We start from the raw sequence: 24719 nt of genomic DNA on the forward strand, positions 1-24719 counted from the left end.
AATAAAATATAAAATGATCAAAAATAATTTTTTTGCTTCTTTCATTTTATTTACATTTATATAAAAAACATTTTTATAAAATGATCTAAAATTATCACAAAAATAGTGTTTACAACAACGAATTTGTTCAAAATTTTCTTTACTTGTCATATGTTTATTGATTTAGGCAGTCATACCAAGAAGTTGTTCTATTGGCGCCTTCATGTCAAAAGAACACATCTCATTATGTGATATTGATTACCAATAGAATTTAAATAAACGCTATTTGTTAGAATAATTGCAATTATTGCTGCAGTTTGAAAGGGCAATAGGTTATATTACCCCCCATTAACAGTAGATCCCGACTGTGCTTAGAGTACAAAGAACTTTTACCTATATAACATCATTATAAAACCAAAACGTACTCAAGGCATTCAGCTATTTGATAGTGCTAGTGCTAGTGCTTAAGATGCTAAAATTCTTCAAACATCTCCATCAAAAATATTGAGAACAATGATTGGTGCCCTATGGCACAGGTAGAACAAGCTCATCCAGAATTCATTTCATCCTATAGTCCAGTGTCCCGCAAAAACTAAAACTTCGAGCATTTTAAATAACTTCAAACTTGGTTCCATGTATCGTCAAGTCAGAGGTTCTATATTTGAAGTATGCAGGTCATGTTGCTCTTGATCTTGCTGTTGAAGAAATATTTGTTTAATTCTAATAAATACAATAATAATATTGTTAGTCTTATTGTAAGATAAGCTAGAATCAGTAAAATAATGAGAAAAAAAATCAAGATTTCTTCTTGACACTTACTTCTTCCATAACTTTTACTAGGGTCTTGAATCCAATTGAACCTAATACTTTGTCATTATTTTTATTTAGAAAGCTTTTAATTCTTTGTAATATTGGTTATTGATAGGCTTGGAGTCGTTTCGTGACATGATTTCACTGTGTATGTCAGAAATGTGGGGATAGTAGTCTAGTATCATAACATACAAAGCATCTGCAAAGTCATAGGATAATGTCAAAGAGTAGGTGCAAATTATTCCGCTTAACTACAAAAGTCACATGATTGAGCACAGCAAAATATACACCAACCACTTAATTCGGAATTTGAAACGAATGATATGTTAAGTAAAAGTATATTTTATAGGTTGCTATATGTCTATTGCATTTCATAATAATAAGCTTATTCGAAAATTATTGTTCTTAAATCAAATAGTATATAGATAACAAGAATATACATAAAAAAATAAAATAGTTTTCGTTTCAATGTTCAAACCCAAGGTTTCGCGGTATCTTTCCGTCGCAACAGGGTTATATTTATTTAATAATTGATAAATAAAAACAGAATTCCAAAAGAAAATAAAATTAAAATATATACAGTATATTGAAACATTCTTTATATAAAAATATTTGTATGTCTTATTTTAAAACTAAAACGTAATTATATTTATGTTGTGTCTTCTTTTGTTGTTGAGAGTGTTAAAGGGGGTATTACATAGGAGACCTGCCTGTTATCTTGGTGCGTTGAAATGTCAAATTTGTGCCAAATCTTAAGTGTATAGCAACATTTACAGGAATGACAAACGGTGCGGTGGAAATCAAAATATTTCCATCAAAATATATTAATAGTATTCTTTCTTGAGAAGTGTTCCAAATAATTTCGGCAATGAATAGTAAGCGACGTCGCATCAAGTCGTCGCGCCAAGTATGATGTGTAATACCCGCTCATAAATTATATTGTTTTATATTATATTATATATTTATATTATATATTCATATTATATTATATATTTATATTTTATTATATTGTTTTTGTGTAATTATAAGTAATGTATTGATTAAAATTATAACATCTTAAAATCTTGAATTTGTTGTTTACTTTTTACTTTTTTAAACAATTTCCATTTCGCGTTCTATTCCAACAAACTTTAATTGTTCTGTTGGACCATATCTATAGTCAAAGAAGAGTTCTTCGCCCGGTTGTATAGCACGTTTAGCAAATATACCAATACGATGGTCACCAGTAACCATCATTACTTTTGCATAGCAATTTGGATTAATAGAGTGGTTCGCGAAACGAATTTTATTTCCTTTACGTGTTGCGTCCACTACGAAGTCATTGTTTAAATTAAACAAAAATGAACACATGTATTTGTCATATACTTTGCCACGACGATCGGCTTCGTCTTGTGATATGATTTCTCCACAATATTCTGATATGAATTCATTCTTTTGTGCACCTTCCTTAAGAAAAATACCCCAACCTGCGACATCCGATGGAGCCATTAAAAGATGTTTATCTGTAAATTTATGTGTTGTAGATAAATAAATAACATACAATAGAGAAAGAAAAATCTACTTACGCAATCCACGTTGTACGCACACATTTTTACATGTGACTTTAGTAAGTTTGAATTGGTCAGCTCCACATGCCTGACACAAATCTGGATCACACTCTCGCACTGCCAAATAACACGGGCATTGTTTTGTGTTGCATTGTGCTTTACAACGACAACCGGGAAAACGATTCTGGCAGTCGCTGCTGCAATTGCAGAATTTTTCGCAAAAGTTCTGTGTCAATAGACAAGAACAATTCATGTCACATGGCCCAGGATGATCGCAAGGTGTGTAATTATACACATGAGCTGGATTTTCTTTTTTAAGTTGGATTTTACGGCAATGTAATGACCATAATCGTTGTTTTTTCTTCTTTTTACGAGGTGGCGTATAATCTTGTCGCAATTCATCAATATTGAACTCGCTCGTTTCCTTTTGGGCAAATGCATATACCTAAAAACACATATAAATGAAATATTCAATATTCAATATATTCAATATATTCTTAAGATTGCTTGTAAAAGAACAAACCTGTTGGCAAGTTTTTGTCAGTAACGTTTGTGCTATAGCGCAATAGTTTTTAAGAAATACTGTATGTAGAGTACGAAAAAGAGATTGATCACCGCCAGTCCATGTACAATTCGTATTTGAAGTGTCCATGATATCAGCTGTAATTAAAAATAAAATAGTTGAATAATATTATTTATACACTATTTATTATATGTTGTTAGTTAGTCAGTTAGTTAGTTGAAGTGGAGGGAGGAACGAGTCGTCCTCAATTAACTAAGGAAGTCGTTTCGATTCCACAATTCTTCGTAATAATAGTTAGATGATCAAATTAAAACCAATCAGAAACGTTGAAAAATGCGGGTTCCGACCAATGCTAATGCTGGAGATATCGTTGGACGGAAATATAACGCTTAAACCTTAACATGAATACACAACAGGTGTCCTGTGGTCTTTTCTTCGATCATCGGTAGACATGTGCTACAAGAGATACTACAAAGCATATTTTACATATTTTGACACTCTTCTAGTGGGATAAATAATATTGTTGTTGTAGTCTGGAGAGATCTATTTAGCAGATAACTTGAAAGAAATTACAAATAGAAATTTCTGGCTTCTAAAAAAATATGTAATAGATAATGGGATTGTTTGGGATAAGATCGAATTATGGATCTGTAGGATTTTAATAGAAACTATCCTAAGTCAGCGCGAAGAATGGTAGCCACTTCAATGGGACGGAGCAATTGGACTCTGGGTGTGTGCATTGAAATACAAGAACAGATGGGCGACGTTATGGAGATAAAGAAATAGGTTGGGCACACAATTTAGAATAAATATTCAGCTGTTTTTGTTGTTGTAATTTAAATACACTATCTACAAAAAATACGGGATTGGCGGGATTTTAGAGAGCATTTAAAAAAAAATAATTAATTCAATTATTCTACAGCTGGTTTATGATTTCGTTCTAATATAAACACACAACTTCTCACCAATAACAAGTAGGCAATAACTGTTAATTTGTTATAATCAGTTCTTTGTGCAATCAATGTTCCAATTGCATATATCAGTTAGCACCAGATGATGGCTTGTGTAGTTTCGTTTTTAGTGTAATTAATGCAAATAGTTTGCAAATTTAAACCTTGATATCTCGAAAAGTTAGTTACATCGGTATATAGCGTAGCGGGTAAAAAACTTAAGACTGGTGTGATGGGAAATGTATCAATGTTAATGCAAAACGTTTGCAACCTCAATAACATGATAGCTTGGTATATAGCATAATGACAAAATTAACTCAAAATTGGTATGCCAGTGAAATCGGATTCATGCCATTCGATATAGTTTTTACCGAAAGAAAACCGTCTGCATAATATTCCAAAACTGAGAGAAAGAAAGAGAGAGAGAGAGAGAGAAAAGCTATAACAATAATATTATATTAAAAGAGAAATTTCACATTTGTAGGAATATTTTTATGAATTTTTTTCGTAATCGTTACTATAATATATAGAAGCTATAGTAGCAATAGCAAATATAGTAAATTTTGCATAGGTGTAATAGAATTAATATAATACATTTTGGATTATACGAAATCAAAATTATGTCAGATCCATAACATTGCTTACCCATTATTGAGTTTATTTCTGCTGATACAGCACTATTAACAGCTACTCCATTATCTTTTCCGTTTTCTGTATTAAATTCCTTATTGCTAAATTGGCTATTGCTGTCATTGCTGTCTTCTGAGCTTGCATCATTGCATGAATCAATCGGTGGTGTTTTACTATCCGCTGCCAACTTTTCTTTCATGCCATCCTATGCGACAAAAATTTAGTTTCTTCTTAATTGATATGAAGAGTATTTTTTAAAATTGGCTTACCAATAGCATATAACAATCCTTGCCGCAAGGTTCTGTAAAAGGTTTAAGTTCGGGAAAACGACGTTTAAACAAATTGGGTCCAGCATGACTTTGTAAACCTATGGCAAGGCAAATATATTAATAAAATTAGCTTTTCATTATTATGATACAGTTTAGCACTTTTAATTAACACTTATTTTTGTTAAATACTTTTCAATGAATAATGATGTTGAAGAGGGCAAATAACTTTGCAAGTGGTAAGATAATTGTTATTTATATTAAATATTCTTTATATATGTTTGCTTATTAGTAAACGTAGTGACTTTTTCATTGTGTGTAATATAAAAATTTCTTACTTCATTATTATTATAATTAAATTTAATACACATATAAACATTTATATTTTAATTTAAACATTGACATGCATTCACAACGAAAATAGGGGCATTCACTCTCTCTTGTAAACTCATTGCAAGGTGCACGAAATTCAAGAATGCTATACAAAATTGCAAGGATGCCAGAACACATCTGTTGCGGAATGCAGAATTGCTTCATCAAAATGAAGCAGCTATTTTTTCAACCGTATCACATTGAGCAAAGAAAAATAAAACTGTATGTAAGAATGCTGCCAAAAGCAAAAAGCTTTTTGCTTGATAAAAATCTTGACTAATTGTCAATATGTACTTGACAAATTTGTCGAGTTCTCAGAACCCCCCTACCCTAATCAGGGGTGTTAATATATAATTAATTTTTATCTGACAATATTTAGAAAATTTTAAACACCTTTCGCTAACAAATTCATATTTAAGAATGAGAAGCAACTGATGTCAAAACAGCTGTTTTTTTCTATTGTTGTTTTGTTCCCAAAGCATATATGCAAGGGTTTAGGCATAGGAAGATTGCAAGCAATTGCAAGAAACTTTCTGCGTGTAATTTGTTGTTAATGGCAAGCTCGCGCAATCTGTGCATTGCGTGCACCTTGCAATGAGTTTACAAGAGGGAATGAATACCCCTAATGTTTTTTCAAAATAAATGTCTTTCATCCTTTCCTCAAATTTTTCTATAGATTAACTATTGATTAACTATTTTTGCGAATTTAAAAAAAAATGCAGATTTTTATAATACAAAATATAATCCTCAAAATTGGAACTTGCCCTGAGGTTAATGGATACCGTAAATTTTTTATTTCACACCTTTTTTGTTTATCGTTTATCTTCTTTTCAAATGAAATTAGGAGTCGGATGATGAGATTTTGCATAATATGTAATGTTAAATGATTAATGATGAATATTAATTTCAACATATTTCGAATATTTGACATTCATTAAACAACTACAAACTCACCGTTTGTTTGGTGGCCTAAATTGTAGTTTCAAATATTTTAACGTTTTAACAATAATGTACAATATACGTTTTTATTTGTTACGTTTTTAATTTTTTAAAAAAAGTAAAAGGGAATAAAAATAAAATAATTAAATATTTGTAAATATTTAAAAATCACTTTTCACAATATATATATAAAATTAGAACAATACTTACGATGCAGAAAGCAGTCATATTTGAAGCATCTACGACAGAAAAGGGTATGGAAGGAGTGCATCGTACGTTCTCGGCTAACACTTTCAGCCTTTTCGCCATCTATATTTGGAGTACATTCTTGCGGTCTTTCGGGATCCTGATGCTCAGTTGCCTCGATGTATCTTTAAAATAAAATAAGTAATAAGTATTTGAATTTAATTAATTTATTATTATTAATTAGATTTCGATTTTCTTACTTCTCCTTTAGTTCTATAGCAGTACCTCTATCTGGAAACAATGCACTGATGGCTTGAAATATTATAGGAGCTGGAAATGGTAATTTCTCCTTATCCGTTGTGCCCTCATCTAAATCGGAATCATCTTCATAATAATTCTTATCTTCTGAGTTTTTCTTTTCATTCTCGGTAACATCTTTAGCATCTGCATTTTCTGTATCAGCTTTTTCATTTTTATCAGTTCGTTCATTTTCATTAGCAGTTTCTTCGATGTTGTCAGTGACCATTGTGCTTGAGGTTGCATTCATTTCCTTTGTATATTTTCTAGTCAACGCATGTACCAATTCGATGAAAATATGTGTATCCATAATATTTGCATCCTTATCCCCATGAACCTTGCCATCATAGTTTTTGATGAGTTCTTCAATAAATTTACCATCTTTATCTAATACTTCATCTCCCATATATGGTATATTATGGAGCACAGTTTCGTCTTCCACCATAAAATTAACCTGAGTTGGCGCCCAAGTATACATGGTGGGAATCGGAGTAACTGCATATAAAATGCTGATAGGAGCATTTTGTCGAGTAGTTTCCCCATCTTTATATTGAGTTACTTCAGCTCGTTTGACACAGTCGATGTGTGGTGGTGCATAATTAGAAATGGGTAACCAAGAGCCTATCTCTGCTATGTCTTCCTCATTTCTGGCCCTTTAAAAATAATAATGTTAAGGACTAGTGTTATGCAAAACAAAAATAATAGTAACACAAATATATGAATACAGATACAGTAGTCTCTCCCAATCGTTAAGTAGTTTGTTTAACCAAATTTCCAGTAACTTAAGTTTTCTAGAATCTTTCCTTCTGGTATGTGCACACACCTTATTACACACTAATTTACATATAAGAATATATTCTGATAACTTAAGCTAAACCTAAGTGTTCCGTGAAGTTAAGATATAATTATCTTTAAAATTATTAACATTATAAACAAACTATAAAACTCTGAAATTCTATAAAAATATAACGGCATTGTAAAACTTACCAATTTGCATGCCAACAGTGACCGATTTGCTTTGCCCTTTTGGCACGCATTTTAAATCGAATTTTTGTATATTCATTTTTCACTCTTTTTTTCCATTCATAAAGCACTTTTATGTTACTCATTATATTAAATTAAACAATTTTCCAATAAAAAGTTCATAAATCAAGACAGACCCACAGCAGCTTTAACAGCGTCTGTTGATGGCACTCACACTACTTTATTGGCGCGAAAGTAAACGTCAAAAAATACTTTAGAACAAAGCATACAAAGAAAAGTACTCTTTGCTTTACATGAAGGGAACCAACCAGCATTTAGACGATACATTTATCGCTAATCGTCAAAATGCTCGCTTATTGCTAACCTTGACGATTGTTAAGCAATTGTTCTCTCAAAAATATTAATTTGCTCTTCTTTTTTTTTTCTGTAATATAATATTTACATATGTCGCTTTTGTTAATATTAAAGTGAAATTGGCGTGTTAAAATTGATCAGTTGTGAAATTTAAATTAATAAATTTTAATAAGATAATTTTAATAAAATAATTTTAATAAATATATACATAGATAAGTAATATTGATTTCTTATTATTTAAAGCTAATAAATTTAAATATTTAATATCTAGTATTTTAAAATATGTGAATATCATTAAGTTAGCAATAAGAAGTATTGAACTACTTTTAATATATATTTTTTATTATTTTATTTTATTATATTATTTTTTTTGTACATATAATTAACTACAAATATATATTAAAGTTTAGTAATATTATTTTCAGTAATTTTAATAAACCAACAATTTTTAGCTCAACTTCTTTTAAATTTTATTTTCACTGTTTCTTTTCTATCTCTTCAGTAACGCTACTCCGTGGTACATACAGAAGAGTAAGTTTTTACGCTTCTCTGCGATGCATACGCGATGTATATGAAAGAATAAATTTTTATACTTTTCTGCTGTGTATACGAAAGAATAAGTTTTTACGATTCTAAGCGATGTATATGGAGGAGTAATTTGTTACGCTTCTAAGCGATGTATAAGCGATGTATGTAGAAGATTAATTTATTACGCTTGTAAGCGAATCGCGAATGAGAGTCTGCGACTCCCAGGCGCGCTCTTCCGCGGTTAAATTGCTCAGCATTACGTTTCGCCGAGAGTTTTATTTGTAATTTTAGCTGCCATGTTTTCAATTTTTGCTGTAAATTGTTGTTGCTTTTAATGCAAAATTTAAATTTTTGACAGCTGAAATTAGAAACAAAATTTAACAATGATTACACAAAATTCTTCTCCTGTGTAGTTGTACACAACATTTACCATGAAATCTTAAACTCTACTTCTTTTCGTTTTTGTAAATGGTAACAAGTTGAAAAATGTATCTTCATCTTTATTTGCAGCCAAATGTGCTTTTATTTTGATTTTGTACCATTTTTCAAAACGACAGCTAAATATATAAAGTAACAAATTGGGCACATGTGGAAACAAGTTACACTTTTTGTCTGTCAAATCATATAAAAGAGCTGTTAATTTGTTAAGCTGTTAGTATATATACAGCTGTTAATATCTAGAGTGTTATAAATTAATCTCAAGTGTTATACAGGGGAGCAATTCCTCAACTGTGCAAACTGAAGTGTACACAAACATTTGACTATATTTTGATTTTGCTATTCGTTAACTATGAATAGTCAATTATTCTATCAAAAAGTTCATAATTTTATCAAATTTTATTCACCGTAAATTTTGCCGTTAGCTTTTTACCCCAGATGTAAACATCGAAAACGTCATTAGTTCATATGCGACCCAAATGAAAATGATTATTTTATTGTGAAAGTGTTATATCTAGTACTGCGAGATGTGCGCATACTTGAAGTATGAAGTATGGATTTGTATTTTGTTTTGTGTGTGTGATGAAATGCAAAAGTAGTTGAAAAACATTCAAACATATGATTCACGTCCAATAATATGTTGTCAGCTGCTTTGTTTTGTGTTGTTTGGTTTCTGTTTTAACTCGAAAGTAATCAGTTAAATATAGTTCGTGAAGTGTGTAAAACATTAGCTACATTATATCATGATATTTATTGGATAAAAGATATAAATTCAATCCAATTAATTGAAAATAAAGGCAATTTCCAATGCGGATATTTTAGAATGTGTACATACTAAAACTGACTATACGGTGTGTAACAAGAGTCGAACATAAAATTATTTTGTTAAAGCTTTCTCTCAATAAACTCTTTTAAGAGGGATTGGTTACTAGTGATTGTGACTATATAGCATCGACTTTAGTTTAAATTATTTTACGCATTTGTGGGCGTTTACAAAAAAAGAACACCAACGGATCCGTTGGTATAATTAAAAAAATTTTAACTTTAATTCGAAGAGATATCAAACGATTTTTTCGTTTACTCTTTTGCTTAAACAATGATCTCACAGTCTATAGACGGACGCACTAATGGTGACGAATCTGCTCCAATTGCACAAGGAAGCGGCAATTCTTCGTCGATGCTTAGAACGTTTGGATCATTTTTTGGTTCGAACGGTAATGGTGGAATTATGCGGCGAAATAATTCATTTCAATCTGCAGACAGATATGTTGAATTTGGAATGCAAGAACCGGAGAACAATGGACGCACTTTAGGTACTTTTGCCGGCGTTTTTAGTCCTGTTGCTCTATCTATGTTCAGCGCTTTGGTCTTCATTCGAGTTGGTATGTATAAAAATTACTTTATTAAAATATTTGATATTAATTTTTTGTGATAATTTTTTTTTGTATATGTTTTACTAGTTTAAACCAGTTAATTCAGCTTCTTATTGATTCTTAATATACTCGAAATAAATAATATTCAAAAGCATTTACAATTTTTGTTTAACATGCATACTTTTTTTTTGTTTTAAAAACAGATTTCAATATTTTTTTAATTTTTATATAAAGTTTCATATAAAGTATAAAGTTTTTTGTTTTTGCTTTAAAAACAGATTTGAATATAATAATTATATCATATTGTGTATATAGAAATACTAACTATACAATTCGAAGAAATCGGGTTATAACATATTTATTTATTTTCTTTTTGCATTAAAAGCAAATCTTAATATTATTTTCCTACAGAAACTGTTTTGAATATTATCTTTCTTCTGTATTATGTATACGATAAATAGTATCCATTTAATTCACGAAATCAGTTGATTATATATTATATATATATTTTTTTTTAATTTAGAAATAATATCCATACAAAATTATTTTCTTTTAAAAACAGATTTGAATATAATTTTTCTTTCACATTGTGTATATAGAAATAGTAACAATAAAATTCGAAGTAATCGGTCTATAACATACATTGTTTTTTTACTCTTTAAAAGCAGATTTAAATATTATTTACCTTCAAAAACAGATTTGAATATTATATTTCTTCTATAGTATGTATATAGAAATAGAGTCTTTACAATTCGTAAAAAATCTATTTAAATGTATCTACATTTTTTTGTTATAAAAATAAAATATATTTTTTCTGATATAATTCTATTTTGCGAAATTAGTTAATAATATATATAATTTTCTTTTTCTTTAAAAACAGATTAGAATATAATTTTTCTTTTATATTGTGTATAGAAACACTATCCATACACTTCACGGAAATCGGTTTATAACATATACTATTTTTTTAAACAGATTTAAAAAGAAATTTGAATATTATTTACCTTCAAAAACAGATTTGAATATTTTTCCTGCATATTCACTTTATAGAAACAGTATCCTAGGAAATGTAATTGATAGGATTTGTTAAATTATAGAAATGTAATTTGATAACTCAAATTATAATTGTAATATAATCTTCCTCAGCTTGAAATTAGATTTGAATAAATATCTAAATGTAATAACAGTAAAGAAGTTCATATATTCCATGTCAAAGATAATACCAAATGCAATGGTCAGCAATAGGTGGAATAGCTCCAAACTTATTGTGAAAAGTGAAATATTTATAATTAATATATACAAAAATAATATTGCATCTTGAATTACTCGGAGAAAACTTTCGATATTAATAATTTAATATGTTGTCAATATTTTGGGGCCCTTAAATTCTCTTTAAATAATCATTATGTTTTTTGTATTTAGAAATTGTGCTTTTGCATAAATTGTTGAGATATATAAAATCGTAAAGAACGAATATTCAGCTAAACTGAACTACAAAATGAAAAAGTATATAATATATATATTTCTGTTGGATCTGACAAGCCTTGATTGGTCGTTTATATAAGCGAGTGTTTCTGTGACGTAAACGCTGTACTTCTTGGAGCTCTTTGTGGTTGATTTTTAGTATCTGTTAGGTAACTACAGATACTAATACTAATACTACAGATACTAACTACAACAATAAATACAGAATGTGTGCATTACAAATAAACGATGTTTTTCGGTTCCTTTTAAATCAGTTTCAACGAAAAGTACTATAATTTAAATATCTACTAGGTTTAAGTTCTCTATCCAAATGTATTTAAAATTATATGATTATTATTACATTATAATTAGTTTTACTGTTGTTGTTGTTGTTGTTGTAGCCCGATGAGATCTATATTGTAGTAAATATGAAACGAATTACAACATACGAATACATAGGGTAGGTTATGTATTGGCTAGGGGTAAAGAATTAGAGAACGAGCAGTTGATAAAAGACGGTTGAGGGGAGTTGGGGGTGGTGAGCGTCACTAGGTCGTTGTAATTGTCGTTTGGCTTCAGGATGTAGATCCAACCGCTGCTAGGATTCTTTACTTTTTCTCGTTATATATTTTTTATGCTAAATGACATGTTAGTTCTTACTTTCCAAAATGTTTAATGTTTATATATGTATATCATAATTTAATCTGTGAGATAACTTAAAATTGTCCAAATCTAATATTATATATAATATAATTAAATTATATTATTTATATTATAAAAAATTATGTATTATACATAATTAAATATTATATATAATTATATTATATATATAATTATATATCATTTAGTCAAGAAGTTTATAACGATTTATATAATTATTTTATAATCAAATCCAAATTTTATTAAATAAAATACTCAACAGTTTAGTGTTTCAATTTAAAAAAAGCTAACTCAGGTTTATATATATAGTTTGTGTCTCAAAAAAAAATATATATAGATGACCTAATATATTTATTGGAATGTTAAAAAAAATTTTTTTTGTACAAAATATATAATTAGTAAACTTTCGAATGTATTTAAATATAATTTATTACTGATTAAAAATTCGAAAAGTAATTCTTCCTTTAAATAATACACTATTAAAGTATTTGTATAAATATCTAACAATTTCTTATCAATTTTATCTATTTGACTTTTAAATCGCGGGATTTAAAACAAATTTTGGAAGCCACGCAAAATGACGTCATCTCTAATATTAATTATTACATTTGTTTATAAAAGCACACTTTTAAATATGAAGTATTTATCGTAAAATTTAATGTTATATTAATTAATAAATTGATTAATATAAAAAATTTTTTAATTTTATAGGTTTTATTGTGGGTAACGCTGGACTCTATGTAACTTTACTTCAATTTGTAATAGCGTATTTAATCCTACTGTTTACTGTTGCCTCTGTATGTGCGATCTCAACGAATGGTGCAATTGAAGGTGGTGGTGTTTATTGTAAGTATCAATATCAGATTTTTTATATATATTTTTATAAAGTGATTCAGTGTTTCTATGAAAAATGAAATTTGGTTTTTAAAGTCAGTTATGACGAAATAAACTATTTTCTTTAGTATTAATAGAGAGGTTCTTCCGAATAGTAGTGAATTGCAACAACAAAATTTTATTATTTTTAATTAATTGAAATTTCTACTGACCAGCTGTTTCGAGTATTGCCAAATACTCATCATTAGTGTTGTTTTTGAAAAAACTTTAATTATGCGTTACTTAATAATATCTAATTATTATTATTTTAAATTTAAATTTGAATTTGAAGTTCAGAGTCAGTGTTAATATGCCAACTAACCCGAAGTCGTACTTGAGTTGTATGTTCTAACTTGAAGTTTTGTTAATTTGTTGTGAAAGTCCATAAACAACTTCACTTACTATATTATATTAGAATGAATAATTAAATTAATTAATTATAGTTGTTTTAACTGTTAGATTTCAGTACTATTCCTTTGTTGAGGCATTATTCATTGCATGCTTTTATAGTTTTTCCGTATAAGTTGCAAGTTGTATCAATTATTGTCAATTATTAATGTATGCAATCTAGCCACGGTCCTTTAAAAGGAAATCCAAAATTCTCTTTGAGATACCCCGTAGAGATATCGGTCTTTTGGTAGGTGTACTTACAGATCACTGTAAACTAGGGAACCATGCTTAAAGATTAGGTCTCCCTTTCAGTCAAATCTATCGCAGCTGTGGGGAAGATCATGAGAGTGTCTCTCATCTACTATGTTTTTGCTCAGCTCATGCACGGCGGCGACTTAATACTCTAGGAGCCACCTTTCTTTAGGACCTTGACCAATTATAGAACCTGACACTTAATTGCATTTTATGCTTCGCCAAAGGTTCTAGGTGGGTAATCTTTAATCTTTAATGGAACGATTAAGTTATTGAATATTAAATGATTTGAGAACGGCATTGGCTTAATACTTCTCTATTTTTATCAACAAACACAAATATAAAATATGCTATAGTTTTATTGTTTATTTGCAATTTCTTATCACTTATTTTAATGGATATTATTTATACAAAGAAAACATTGATACACTACAAATATTGTAAAATTTCAATGTACACTGTGAACAGTTTGCAAATACATAACTTAATTTAATTTACAACTAAAGGAACATAAATTCTAAAACTTAACAATGTAGCGGTCTTAAGTTCTGAGCTATCTTAAGTTAGCATTTATACAGCATTTTTGCTGATAACTCTTCAATCAGTAATTTAAGAGAACCATTAGAATAAGAAAATTATATTATAAAGTAGTATTGTAGAAAAGTCCGCATTATATATATTAAAAGTGCTACCATAATGCATATAATTGAAGATCGAATCATATTACCGTGTACTAGATTGGCTTGTTTTTTATCCGCATATAATTTGAATTAATAAACGTTGAAGGAATAAGAATAATGGAATAACTTCCTTACTTGCATGTTCTTCTATTAGATATCCGCTTCCGTACACCTCTTCGTTTTTAAGTCGTCCGTGTGTATATAGTAATTTTAGAGTTATGTGGCACATATTTCGATTCTCAGCTCGAAATGTAATTGCAAAAATTAACGGTGATGTCTTACCAAAGGTTATATGAGCCTTAAATTTTAATTGGATATTAAATTTTACAGCTGACTATAACTGTGTATAGGAGAAGCAAACACAATACATACGTATAAATGAATTTTCGTGCTGCAAGCAATCACAAATAGTGAATTAGATTAACACATGCATAAGATACAATAAGATAAGATACTATAGATATATTATCTGTATATTTTTTTTTTGTAGAGCAAAAGCCTAATATTGTACAGTGTACTTTATTTACACTGTTATATAATTGATTTATTATGACAAAGAGCAGCGTCATTAAAGAGTATTTACATTGGGTGATACTCATTATTAACGCTAGTTGTAAGGTTGATATGCATTTTAGGAATCGTGAGCGTTATTTCAATAAAGAACAAAAATGGCGAGACGCCAACGTTTATGCAAAAGCTTTCTGTAATTTAAATCAATTTTCCCTAAATCAGGTCAGTGTGAACAATGCATAATTTGAAAGTAGTAAGTTTTTAAGCACAATTTTTTTATCGGGGAAGCATATAATCTTTGGCAGTCGTCTATTTCATTAATGGAACTTAAGTTAAGAAGCATACAAGAAGAAATAAATTAAATTTAAACTAAATTAATTAATCAGATGAAAAGATAAACTAAGATTGAAAACAATACATTGTGACCGAAAAGTTTTCGGAAATTCTCATTTAAAATTCGCGCGCTGTATATTTTTCGATATTTTAAGTTTATGTAGTTTGGCAGCACTTTCCTTAATTACTATGCCAAAAATGAGCGCGATCTGTCAGACAGTTCGTTTACGGCAGCTGTTGAAACCAGTTCACCTCAGTAGTGCGTTGCGAAAAAAACAATGGAAAAAAATATTGAACAAAGAGTTTGCATCAAATTTTGTTTTTCGAACGAAATTTCGTGTGCAGAATCGTTGCGAATGCTACAAAAGGCTTATGGGGAATCAGTTTTATCGAAAACTCAAGTTTATGAGTGGTACAAAGCCTTTCAGGACTGTCGTACGACCGTCGAAGACATGCCGCGTTCTGGACGACCTTCGACCTCTACCACCGACGAAAACATTGAAAAGGCAAAGGAAATCGTGTTCAAAAATCCTCATGTGAGTGTTAGAGAGATAGCACGAGAGCTAGGCATCGGTCGTGAGATGGCTCGTTTGATTTTGGTGGACAATTTGTGTATGCGACGTGTCAACGCCCGGCTTGTTCCGATTCACCTCAATTTGTTCAACATTATCAACGATTTTAAGGCCAAACATTCAATAAATACCATCGAACAGCCACCGTATTCACCTGATCTTGCACCGTGTGACTTTTTCCTGTTTCCCAACCTCAAATTACCACTCAGAGGAACGCGTTTTGAATCCATAGAAGACGTAAAACAGAATTCGCAGAGGGAACTCAAAGCCATACCGGAAAGCGCCTATAAAAAATGTTTTGATGATTGGAAGAAACGTTGGCATTTGTGTATCGCTTCTAATGGAGCATATTTTGAAGGAGATAAAATAAATATTGATGAAGATTAAGAATTTTGCGTTTTATTTAAAACGCAAAGGAAACTTTTCGGTCACAATGTATATAGATATTGTTGTTGTTGTAACCCGCGGATATTTATTGAAAGGAATCATAAGAACATATACATTGGTTAGGATGTGTGAGAAGGGAATAAAAATGGGTTAGGGTGAGTGGGATTTTAATTGAAGGCAACCTGCGTGAAGTCGGAAAAACGTAGCTACTTCAATCGGATGGAGTCAAAGATCTGCTGTGTGTATCAGGACAATTAAAAAGTTGAGCGATGTCGTGGGGGTGTGGTATATTTCGGGAATTGACGTATTTATGCATAACAAGAAACTGTATAGCACATGGCTGTATGCTGATCTTGAGTTATGACAGTTCCTGTTGCAAGTGGAAGGGGTCGTTCTTCCCGGGAGATATAATGCGGGAGCTTTTTAAATAATTTATTACAACCGAGGTTTCGAAGAGGATACTACATCTGTGTGAAGAGCTATTAATTCACGTTTATATTGTATTTTTCACCACCTTTAATGTGATCAAATTCTATATATCTCTCACAGACAAAAAAAGTTAGAAATTATAATGAACATAAAAAAAAATTAATATATATTTTTGCCTTTATGATTAAATGTTGCTTCATAGTCAATAAGTAAATGAATATAACTTTCTCTAAAAGTGCATCCTGCTGTGCAGTATTGATATACAAATTAAAATTGGTTAAGATATTTTAATTTACTAGAAACACTGACACTGCTATTTCTATAAAATTTAAAACATTAAAGTTACTTTTTCTGATTTTTTTAATAATATTATTTAATAATACTAATTTATTTCAGTTATGATCAGTCGTACGCTTGGTGTAGAATTTGGTGGTTCAATTGGGACACTTTTTTTCTTAGCGAATGTTGTAGGTTGTGCTATGGCCATATCCGGTTGTACTGAAGGTATTATGGAAAATTTTGGACCTGGTGGCTATATCACAAAAGATGGAAACTCTCTGCCAGATGGTACATGGTGGCGATTTCTTTTTTGTACATTAATAAATACGGCTATGCTATTGGTTTGTCTCGTCGGAGCGGCATTATTTGCAAAAACTTCGGTACTTATCCTTGGCATAGTTACCGTATGTCTTTTGGCAACATACATTAGTTTCCTATTTGTCGGCCCAAAATCGCATGTAAGTTATCTTTAAATTCTGCTAGCTTACCTGTATATGAATATAAGCATATTTATATGAATTTTAAGTTGATTCATAATTTTATCGAAGTTAAGGTCAGATATCAAACTCTTTGGTTTCTGTTTACCTAGTAAATAACCAATCAATCAACAGTTAAGTCGTTTGGCTCATTAATTTAGCGAAGCAGTACAATATTTTTCATAGTTAAAATGATGAATAAGAATAATAAACTAATAACCAGGTGTGGCAAACCGGTTAACTGAATAAGCCTGCATGAAACATTACCACTAATATCTTTTAATTTTATTTGTTTATAAATAAAGCTTAGGTTTTTTATTGCAATTTATAAATTAAATAATTATATAATTGAAATTATCATTTTTTTTTTCAAAATTCTTTCCATGGATTTCTGTATATAGACCTAAATAACTGTGAAACAGTAAATTGTAAAACAGAATTGGAAAATAGATGTATAAGGCAGTGAAGATGCTCCCGCATATAAATTAGAAATATTTTTAATTACTATGTGGAGATACATTGATCTAACTATACTATTCTTGTTAAGGTATCCCGCTGGGACCTGTTGGTGTCGAATGGCACTTGGTCGTCGATAGCGACAAGTGTCTCCGGGACGTAGACCCAGAGACTGTACCAGAGTATTTTTAAGAGAACTTCTGGAGAATACATGAAGTTAAGAGTGAATCACTTTGGAGTAATATTTGAATGAATTTATAATATTTAAAACAAAATATAATTAACATCAAACTAATTTATTAGCTAAATGTTATTTTCAAATCTCTAACAAGCAATTTTCTTATTAACTAGCAATTTATACAGTAATTATCAGAGCCACTCGCATGAAATTTTTGTGCACAAATTATTTCAGAATCCAACCGGTTAGAATATGGTTGAAATTGGTTAACCTTATCAAGTTGTATAAAATTAACACACACTATCGATTATTAAATGCTAAATTGTTAGAATCCAAAATTTTGAGTTTTAGAGAAAATGTAAGGACTTTCATCTCCGGAAGTAAACACAGTTACAGCATTTACAGTACTGGATGCTTATGAGGTTATTTATGAGTTGTCGGCATATAACTGATAGTAGCTCGCCTGTAACTTGATAACTCTTTAAAGAGTTGTATTGTGACTCTGTGACTCTTCGTGAATGTAATGTTATGACGATATTTACTTGTGAATTTTCATTTTCCCATTTGCGATATTTTGTTTATCGAAATATCCACCAAGCGATAAATCAGTTTCATCGCTGAAGAAAATTCGATGCAAAAAATCGTCGAAATTTTTGTAATAAATTTTCACAACTGTATCATTTTAAGCGTTTGTTAAACGATGGCAAAATGGTAAAATGGCAAACCTCAAAGTAAATGGGGTGATAGTTCTGTTTGCCAAATCAGGTTCATGAAATATATAGCTCTAACCCTAGAAGGTATGAGCGAAAAAGACAAAAATGTTGTTATCATTTTTTATTAGACAACTATAAAAGTTGGTAATTTTCATTACTAATAATTGTCACTATTAAATTATATTAATTAAATTAATAGTTTATACATTTAAATTTTGTTTCTTCACTAGAAAGAACGTGATTTTCCAGCCAGCCAGCAACATAGACAAACGAAAAAGTTTCTATATACTTGACAACCGTTTAATCTTCGGATTATTTATATATATGTAAATTCGAGCTTAAACTTAAAACTTTATTTATATATAATATGTTAAAAGATTATATACAATTATGTACAAATCCCACAATACAGAAGAACTCCAAAAATTTATTAATCTTCCTAGATTATATATAATCCAGGCGTCGAAAATATATAAACAATATTTAGAATTAGTTTTATTTATAAAAAATTCTACATGTAAAAATGCTATGCTTCGCTAAATTAAACTAAATTATTTATGTATTATAATTATTTTAAGTCTTGGATTATTATAATAAAATACTTGTTTCGATTTTAGATTCCCGTGCCTGAAGAGAACAAATTAAATAGTAACATTACTTTAACTTATACCGGTCTTAATGGAACAACATTAAAGGAAAACTTGTATTCTCATTATGGACCAGATTATACATCCGACGGAAAAATCGTAGATTTCGCCACCACTTTCGGTGTTCTTTTTGCTGGCGTGACTGGCATAATGGCTGGTGCTAATATGTCTGGCGAATTGAAAAGCCCATCGAAAAGTATACCAATAGGCACACTTTCAGCAGTCGGCTTTACATTCGTATCGTATATAATACTGTCGCTATTAATGTCCTTAACTACACCTTACATTACAATGCAAAACAATTATCTGTTTTTAATGCCAGTTAATTTTTGGCCTCCGTTTACTGCTATTGGTATTCTAACTGCAACCTTTTCTACAGGACTGAGCAATTTAATTGGCTCGAGTCGTATTTTTGAAGCATTATCGAAGGATCAAGTTTTTGGTTCATTACTGAATTTTGTGCAAAAAGGTACTTGGAGAGGAAATCCAATAGCAGCAGTGCTAACAAGTTGGGTTCTAGTTGAATGTATATTGCTTATCGGTTCATTCAACATAATTGCTCAAGTGAACTCGGTGTTATTTATGCTTTCGTATTTAGCGACGAATTTGGCGTGTTTAGGTATAGAACTAACAGGTGCACCGAACTTCAGACCCTCTTTCAAGTACTTTACTTGGCATACTTGCCTAATAGGCTTGATTGGTACATTGGTGATGATGTTTGTCATTAATCCTATATATGCTTCTTCTAGCATAATATTGTGTTTAATTATGGTTATTGCCCTGCATCTATTTTCACCGGCAACACAGGCAGCGCAATGGGGTTCTATTTCTCAAGCATTAATGTTCCATCAGGTAATATAGATGTGAAGTAATATTATATTACATTATTGCATGTATTATTTTATATTTTCATATAGGTTCGAAAATATTTATTAATGTTGGATCCACGGAAAGATCATGTTAAATTTTGGAGGCCTCAGATGTTATTGCTTGTTTCTTCGCCACGTTCATGTTGTCCCTTAGTTGATTTTGTTAATGATATGAAAAAAGGCGGACTTTATGTTATTGGACATGTAAAACTTGGAAATTATACAGATGTATCTGATCCCGCAGTTGAAGAAAATGCACAGTGGTTATCATTCTTAGATCATATGAAAGTAAAAGCTTTTGCAGAAGTCACTTTAGCGACAAGCATACGCGAAGGCGTGCAACATTTAATACGTTTATCTGGGATCGGTGCTATGAAACCTAATACAATCATTTTAGGCTTTTATGATAATGAAACTCCAAAAGATTTCTTCCAAAGGTAGTTATCTCTATGAGTATCACAGTTAGTTGAATTTAAATAAATTTCATTTAAATAAAATTAATATTCATATTTTCATTTAGTGCTTCTTCGCAATACAAAACTGATGATTTCAATAATGGTGAGATAAACAATTTCCCAATGAGAGTTGAAGGGGAAGAAAAGCACATTAATATCGAAGAATATGTGGCCATAATATGCGACGTTTTGCGTATGAAAAAGAATTTATGCTTATGTCGACATTTTCATCGCTTGGACAAAAATTTTATTGCAAAGTAAGTGAATATACTCTAAATTATTTCCATATTAAATATATACATTTGATCTTACATCTTAGACTGTTTTACAAAAGCCATATTGACATTGCATGTATTTCTAATCTATTACGTTAAACACTTATTACCTTTAACGAGTTTTCTAGAAAAATTAATATTAATTACTTCGTAATAATTGATTACAATTTAGATGTATGGGACGATTTAGGCTAGGTTAGGTTATACCATCGATCCCAAGAAATCCACTTAAGTCTACAGGCCCATTGGTTAGAACCACTTAGTATTTTTGGCAATGCTTATAATGCTATTTAAAGGGAAGCCTTGAAGTTCGCCAAAATCCTCAAAAAGAAAACCCATAAAGTGGTAAGGCAGCACCGCGCATGTGCGGAACATAAACAAAGCAGATGGAAGGCACATTCATCGTTCTCATCACAACTGCGGCAGGTATGATTGAAAGGGAGATTTATTCTTCTAGATAGAGAGTTGGATTTTATTTGTTGGAGCGTGGCCCAATTGCATACAGATGCCTGCATATCGTTAAGTCTTCCCATCTTTTATAAAAAAGTTCTATGACAGCTTGCACGATGGCACGGTATTATACTAATTGTTTTTAATAGGTGACGATGTTTACATGAAAAAATCTATTATTTATTTTATATTTCTTTTTAAAATTAATTTTGATACGGTCCGGTGCACACGTGCGGCAAAAAACGCTTGATGCCGCCACTCTGCCCCTGAACCGTTAAAAACACATGTACAATCCGATTGTACAATCGTTAAAGCGGCGAAATGGCGAAATGACGACAACAAACGTTTATTGCCGCTTATGTGCAGCGGTGCTAAACGATTATGAGATTTCATAAATTTTTAAACTTCGGTGGCAGGTGAAAGCACTACGTTTTGGTGATGATTTGATTACAGTTGTATTTAGCTTCAAATGAATTTATTATTTATTATTCTCGACTTATTTATTATAAATAGATCCTAATAACCTGCTTTATGTAAACCTATTATATATTAAAGACAACTTATTATATAGATGTTCAATAGTAGCAATAGAGCAATATTAGCTGTTGCCGGATCAATACCCATAGCACACATATCTATCATAATTTGTTTTGTTCTGCTCTGCTATCATTTTACTTTATAGTAGGTTTGTAAGGGATGCCTTCATCTGCATCTGTAAAATCCTCAAGGAACTAGATGTTTTTATTCAAATCCGTACCTACTTTCTATCCACATCTGCATTCTCATTATATTATATATAATGAAGATGAAAAGTACAAAACCAATACAAAGATATAGCATATTGTCTGATTTTAATCAAAAATCCATATTAATAAAAACATTATGCCTATGTATGTATAATGTTAAAATATAATTCCTTTTCCTTCATCTTTTTTGTTACTATCGCTCGGTTCTTTTACTCCTTACACAACAAAGTGTCAAAAGGGAATTAAGAATCTTCTCATTTATTTTGCGAAGATTTGTTCTATTGAATAAAATTGTCAATATCAAAAACATTGAAAAAGTTGATCGTGCTCTTGTTTATCTAATTATATATTTCGAAGTATTTATATAATATCTGTAAACGGATCTGTTCGTGTAAACGGCACTTGGTAGTCGAACTTGGCGAGTGGCTCTGGGACGTTGGCCCGATTGTTCTTGGCACCTGTTGTCTAAATAGTTGAACACTCTGCGTTGATTGTGAAGCTTTTCTTAATTTATTCTAAACTCTTTATTATATATACCTATAAATAATGTATGTGAACATATGTAATAAATTATTAAACAAATTTTTTTTTCATTTTAAACTTTGCAGAAGCAAACATATGAAATATATTGACGTATGGCCAATAAATGTTTTTGATCCCTTAGCTGAAAATCCTTTTGATGTTGTTTCGTTGTTCATGATGCAGTTGGCAGTTATAATAAATATGTTAGCTAAATGGAAACATTTACGTTTGCGCGTCTTCCTTTGCGAAACTGGAAACAGTGCTTCAAATATTACGTGAGTATCACTTAAAAACTTTTTCTAATTAATTTTATTAATAATTTGTTTGCAATTTTTAAGGTCCTTTGATACCTATGCGCCGCAAATGGAAGTTTTAAGCAGAATGAAACTGCAGCAATCGCTAAAAGAGTTACGTATTGATGCTGATATTATTGAAGTAAGTGTCGTTAGTCTAATCTTTTTTTTTTGTAATATAATGTCATATAATCTGAACGGTATATATGATATTGATGTAATTTTTATATTTGCTTATGTCACAAAGACAATGCAAATTAGATAATAAGAATAAGAAAGAACAGGGTACTAGCTCCCATTTGAGCAGAGCATCGCGACCATGATTGATCTTTTGTGCTACAACAGACCCTAACTGAACAAAAGACATTCCCCCTTTCGAATGAAGGCCAAAATGTCGGTTGTTGTGGACCTGCTAATGTCGGAAGGTGAGAGCAATTCCCGACCCAGTGATCTCCTCCTGGCCCAGATCAAAGCTGGGCAGTCACATAGAATGTGGCTGGTTGTCTCCTCTGCCTGCAAGCAAAGTCTACAATCTATCTCTTCGGATAGGCCCATTTTGTTGAGATGGTAACGTAGCCCGTTAGATATCCCGTTAGATATCCCACAAATTAGATATTTATATATAATAATTATTATACAATTTTTGCACATGCAATATAGATCAAGGAGATGTATTTTGATATAATTTAATATAAATATATGTATTTTAGATACAAGAATGGAATCGGAATGAGTCATTTACTCAACATGCTCGGATATTGAAACAATTTACAAATGATGCTGATGCAGTTATAGATACAATATCTGAAGAGAGCTATGATAATTCTGTTTCATATATGAAAAGGTAATTTATTTTAGACACTCTAAATTAATTTTTAACAAATTTCAACTTAAATATTGTGTTTACTTTTAAAGAGTTAATCAAATTATACGCGAACGATCGGACCAGACTGCTGCATCTTTTATTTATTTAGCTGCTCCTCCAAAAATCAACTCGCCCGGTTTTAATGAACGCGCTGTACGTTATATTGACTTGTTAACCGAATTGACTGCAGATCTCCCGCCGACTATTCTAGTACACGGTGTCAACTTGGTTACTTCAACTACACTTTAAATTAGCTTTATCTGTTAATAAGCAATATAAATTTAGACAAATGCCCAAGTACCTTTCGATGAAAATTCATTGATTAACATATTCATTTCGATTCCAATTTCAGAGAAGAAGTAATTATGTTTTATATTTGTATTAGTTATGTATTATGTGCTTATTAAAAAAAAAAAAATATATATATATATTTTCATAATAATTAACATATGATACTGTTTATAAAAACGCTATATATATATGAATGAAATAAATTGCGAAGTTGACAAAAAGTATTGGTGATTAATTAATGACTATGACTTGTTGCAACATTATGTGAAAGAAAAATTTTTAATGTGTAAATGGATTTGCAGCTATTTTTTTACACATATTTACTATTAACACCGTACATAAGTACATAATTCAGTACAAGGAATGTAACATATATTAATAAAAATAATAATGAATTTATAAATTGACATTTTAAATTATTAAACTAAATATTATTAAGACTTTTAAGTTAAATTAATTTATTATTTTAATTATCTGA

At 30.2% G+C, this 24719-nt stretch overlaps 2 protein-coding genes across 2 annotated transcripts; one reads left to right on the forward strand and one right to left on the reverse strand.

Annotated features, from left to right (window-relative positions):
- Positions 1–1853: 1853 nt before the first annotated feature.
- LOC119688147 (histone-lysine N-methyltransferase E(z)-like) lies at positions 1854–7718 on the reverse strand. The gene is made up of 8 exons (XM_038102808.1): positions 7487–7718; positions 6463–7152; positions 6227–6387; positions 4709–4806; positions 4455–4644; positions 2860–2996; positions 2355–2781; positions 1854–2291 (listed from the first exon to the last, which is right to left on the reverse strand). Exons 1-8 carry the CDS (start codon positions 7606–7608, stop codon positions 1882–1884), a joined length of 2235 nt encoding a protein of 744 aa, XP_037958736.1. The 5' UTR covers positions 7609–7718; the 3' UTR covers positions 1854–1881.
- Positions 7719–9412: 1694 nt separating this feature from the next.
- On the forward strand, positions 9413–24355 carry LOC119688051 (solute carrier family 12 member 9). Its single transcript, XM_038102674.1, has 10 exons — positions 9413–10185; positions 13012–13146; positions 17123–17463; positions 19446–20327; positions 20393–20781; positions 20865–21056; positions 22879–23067; positions 23131–23227; positions 23796–23929; positions 24001–24355. Exons 1-10 carry the CDS (start codon positions 9900–9902, stop codon positions 24197–24199), a joined length of 2844 nt encoding a protein of 947 aa, XP_037958602.1. The 5' UTR covers positions 9413–9899; the 3' UTR covers positions 24200–24355.
- The last annotated feature ends 364 nt before the right edge of the window (positions 24356–24719 follow it).

This window comes from Teleopsis dalmanni, chromosome X, assembly GCF_002237135.1.
Source record: "Teleopsis dalmanni isolate 2A chromosome X, ASM223713v2, whole genome shotgun sequence".
NCBI lineage: Eukaryota > Metazoa > Arthropoda > Insecta > Diptera > Diopsidae > Teleopsis > Teleopsis dalmanni.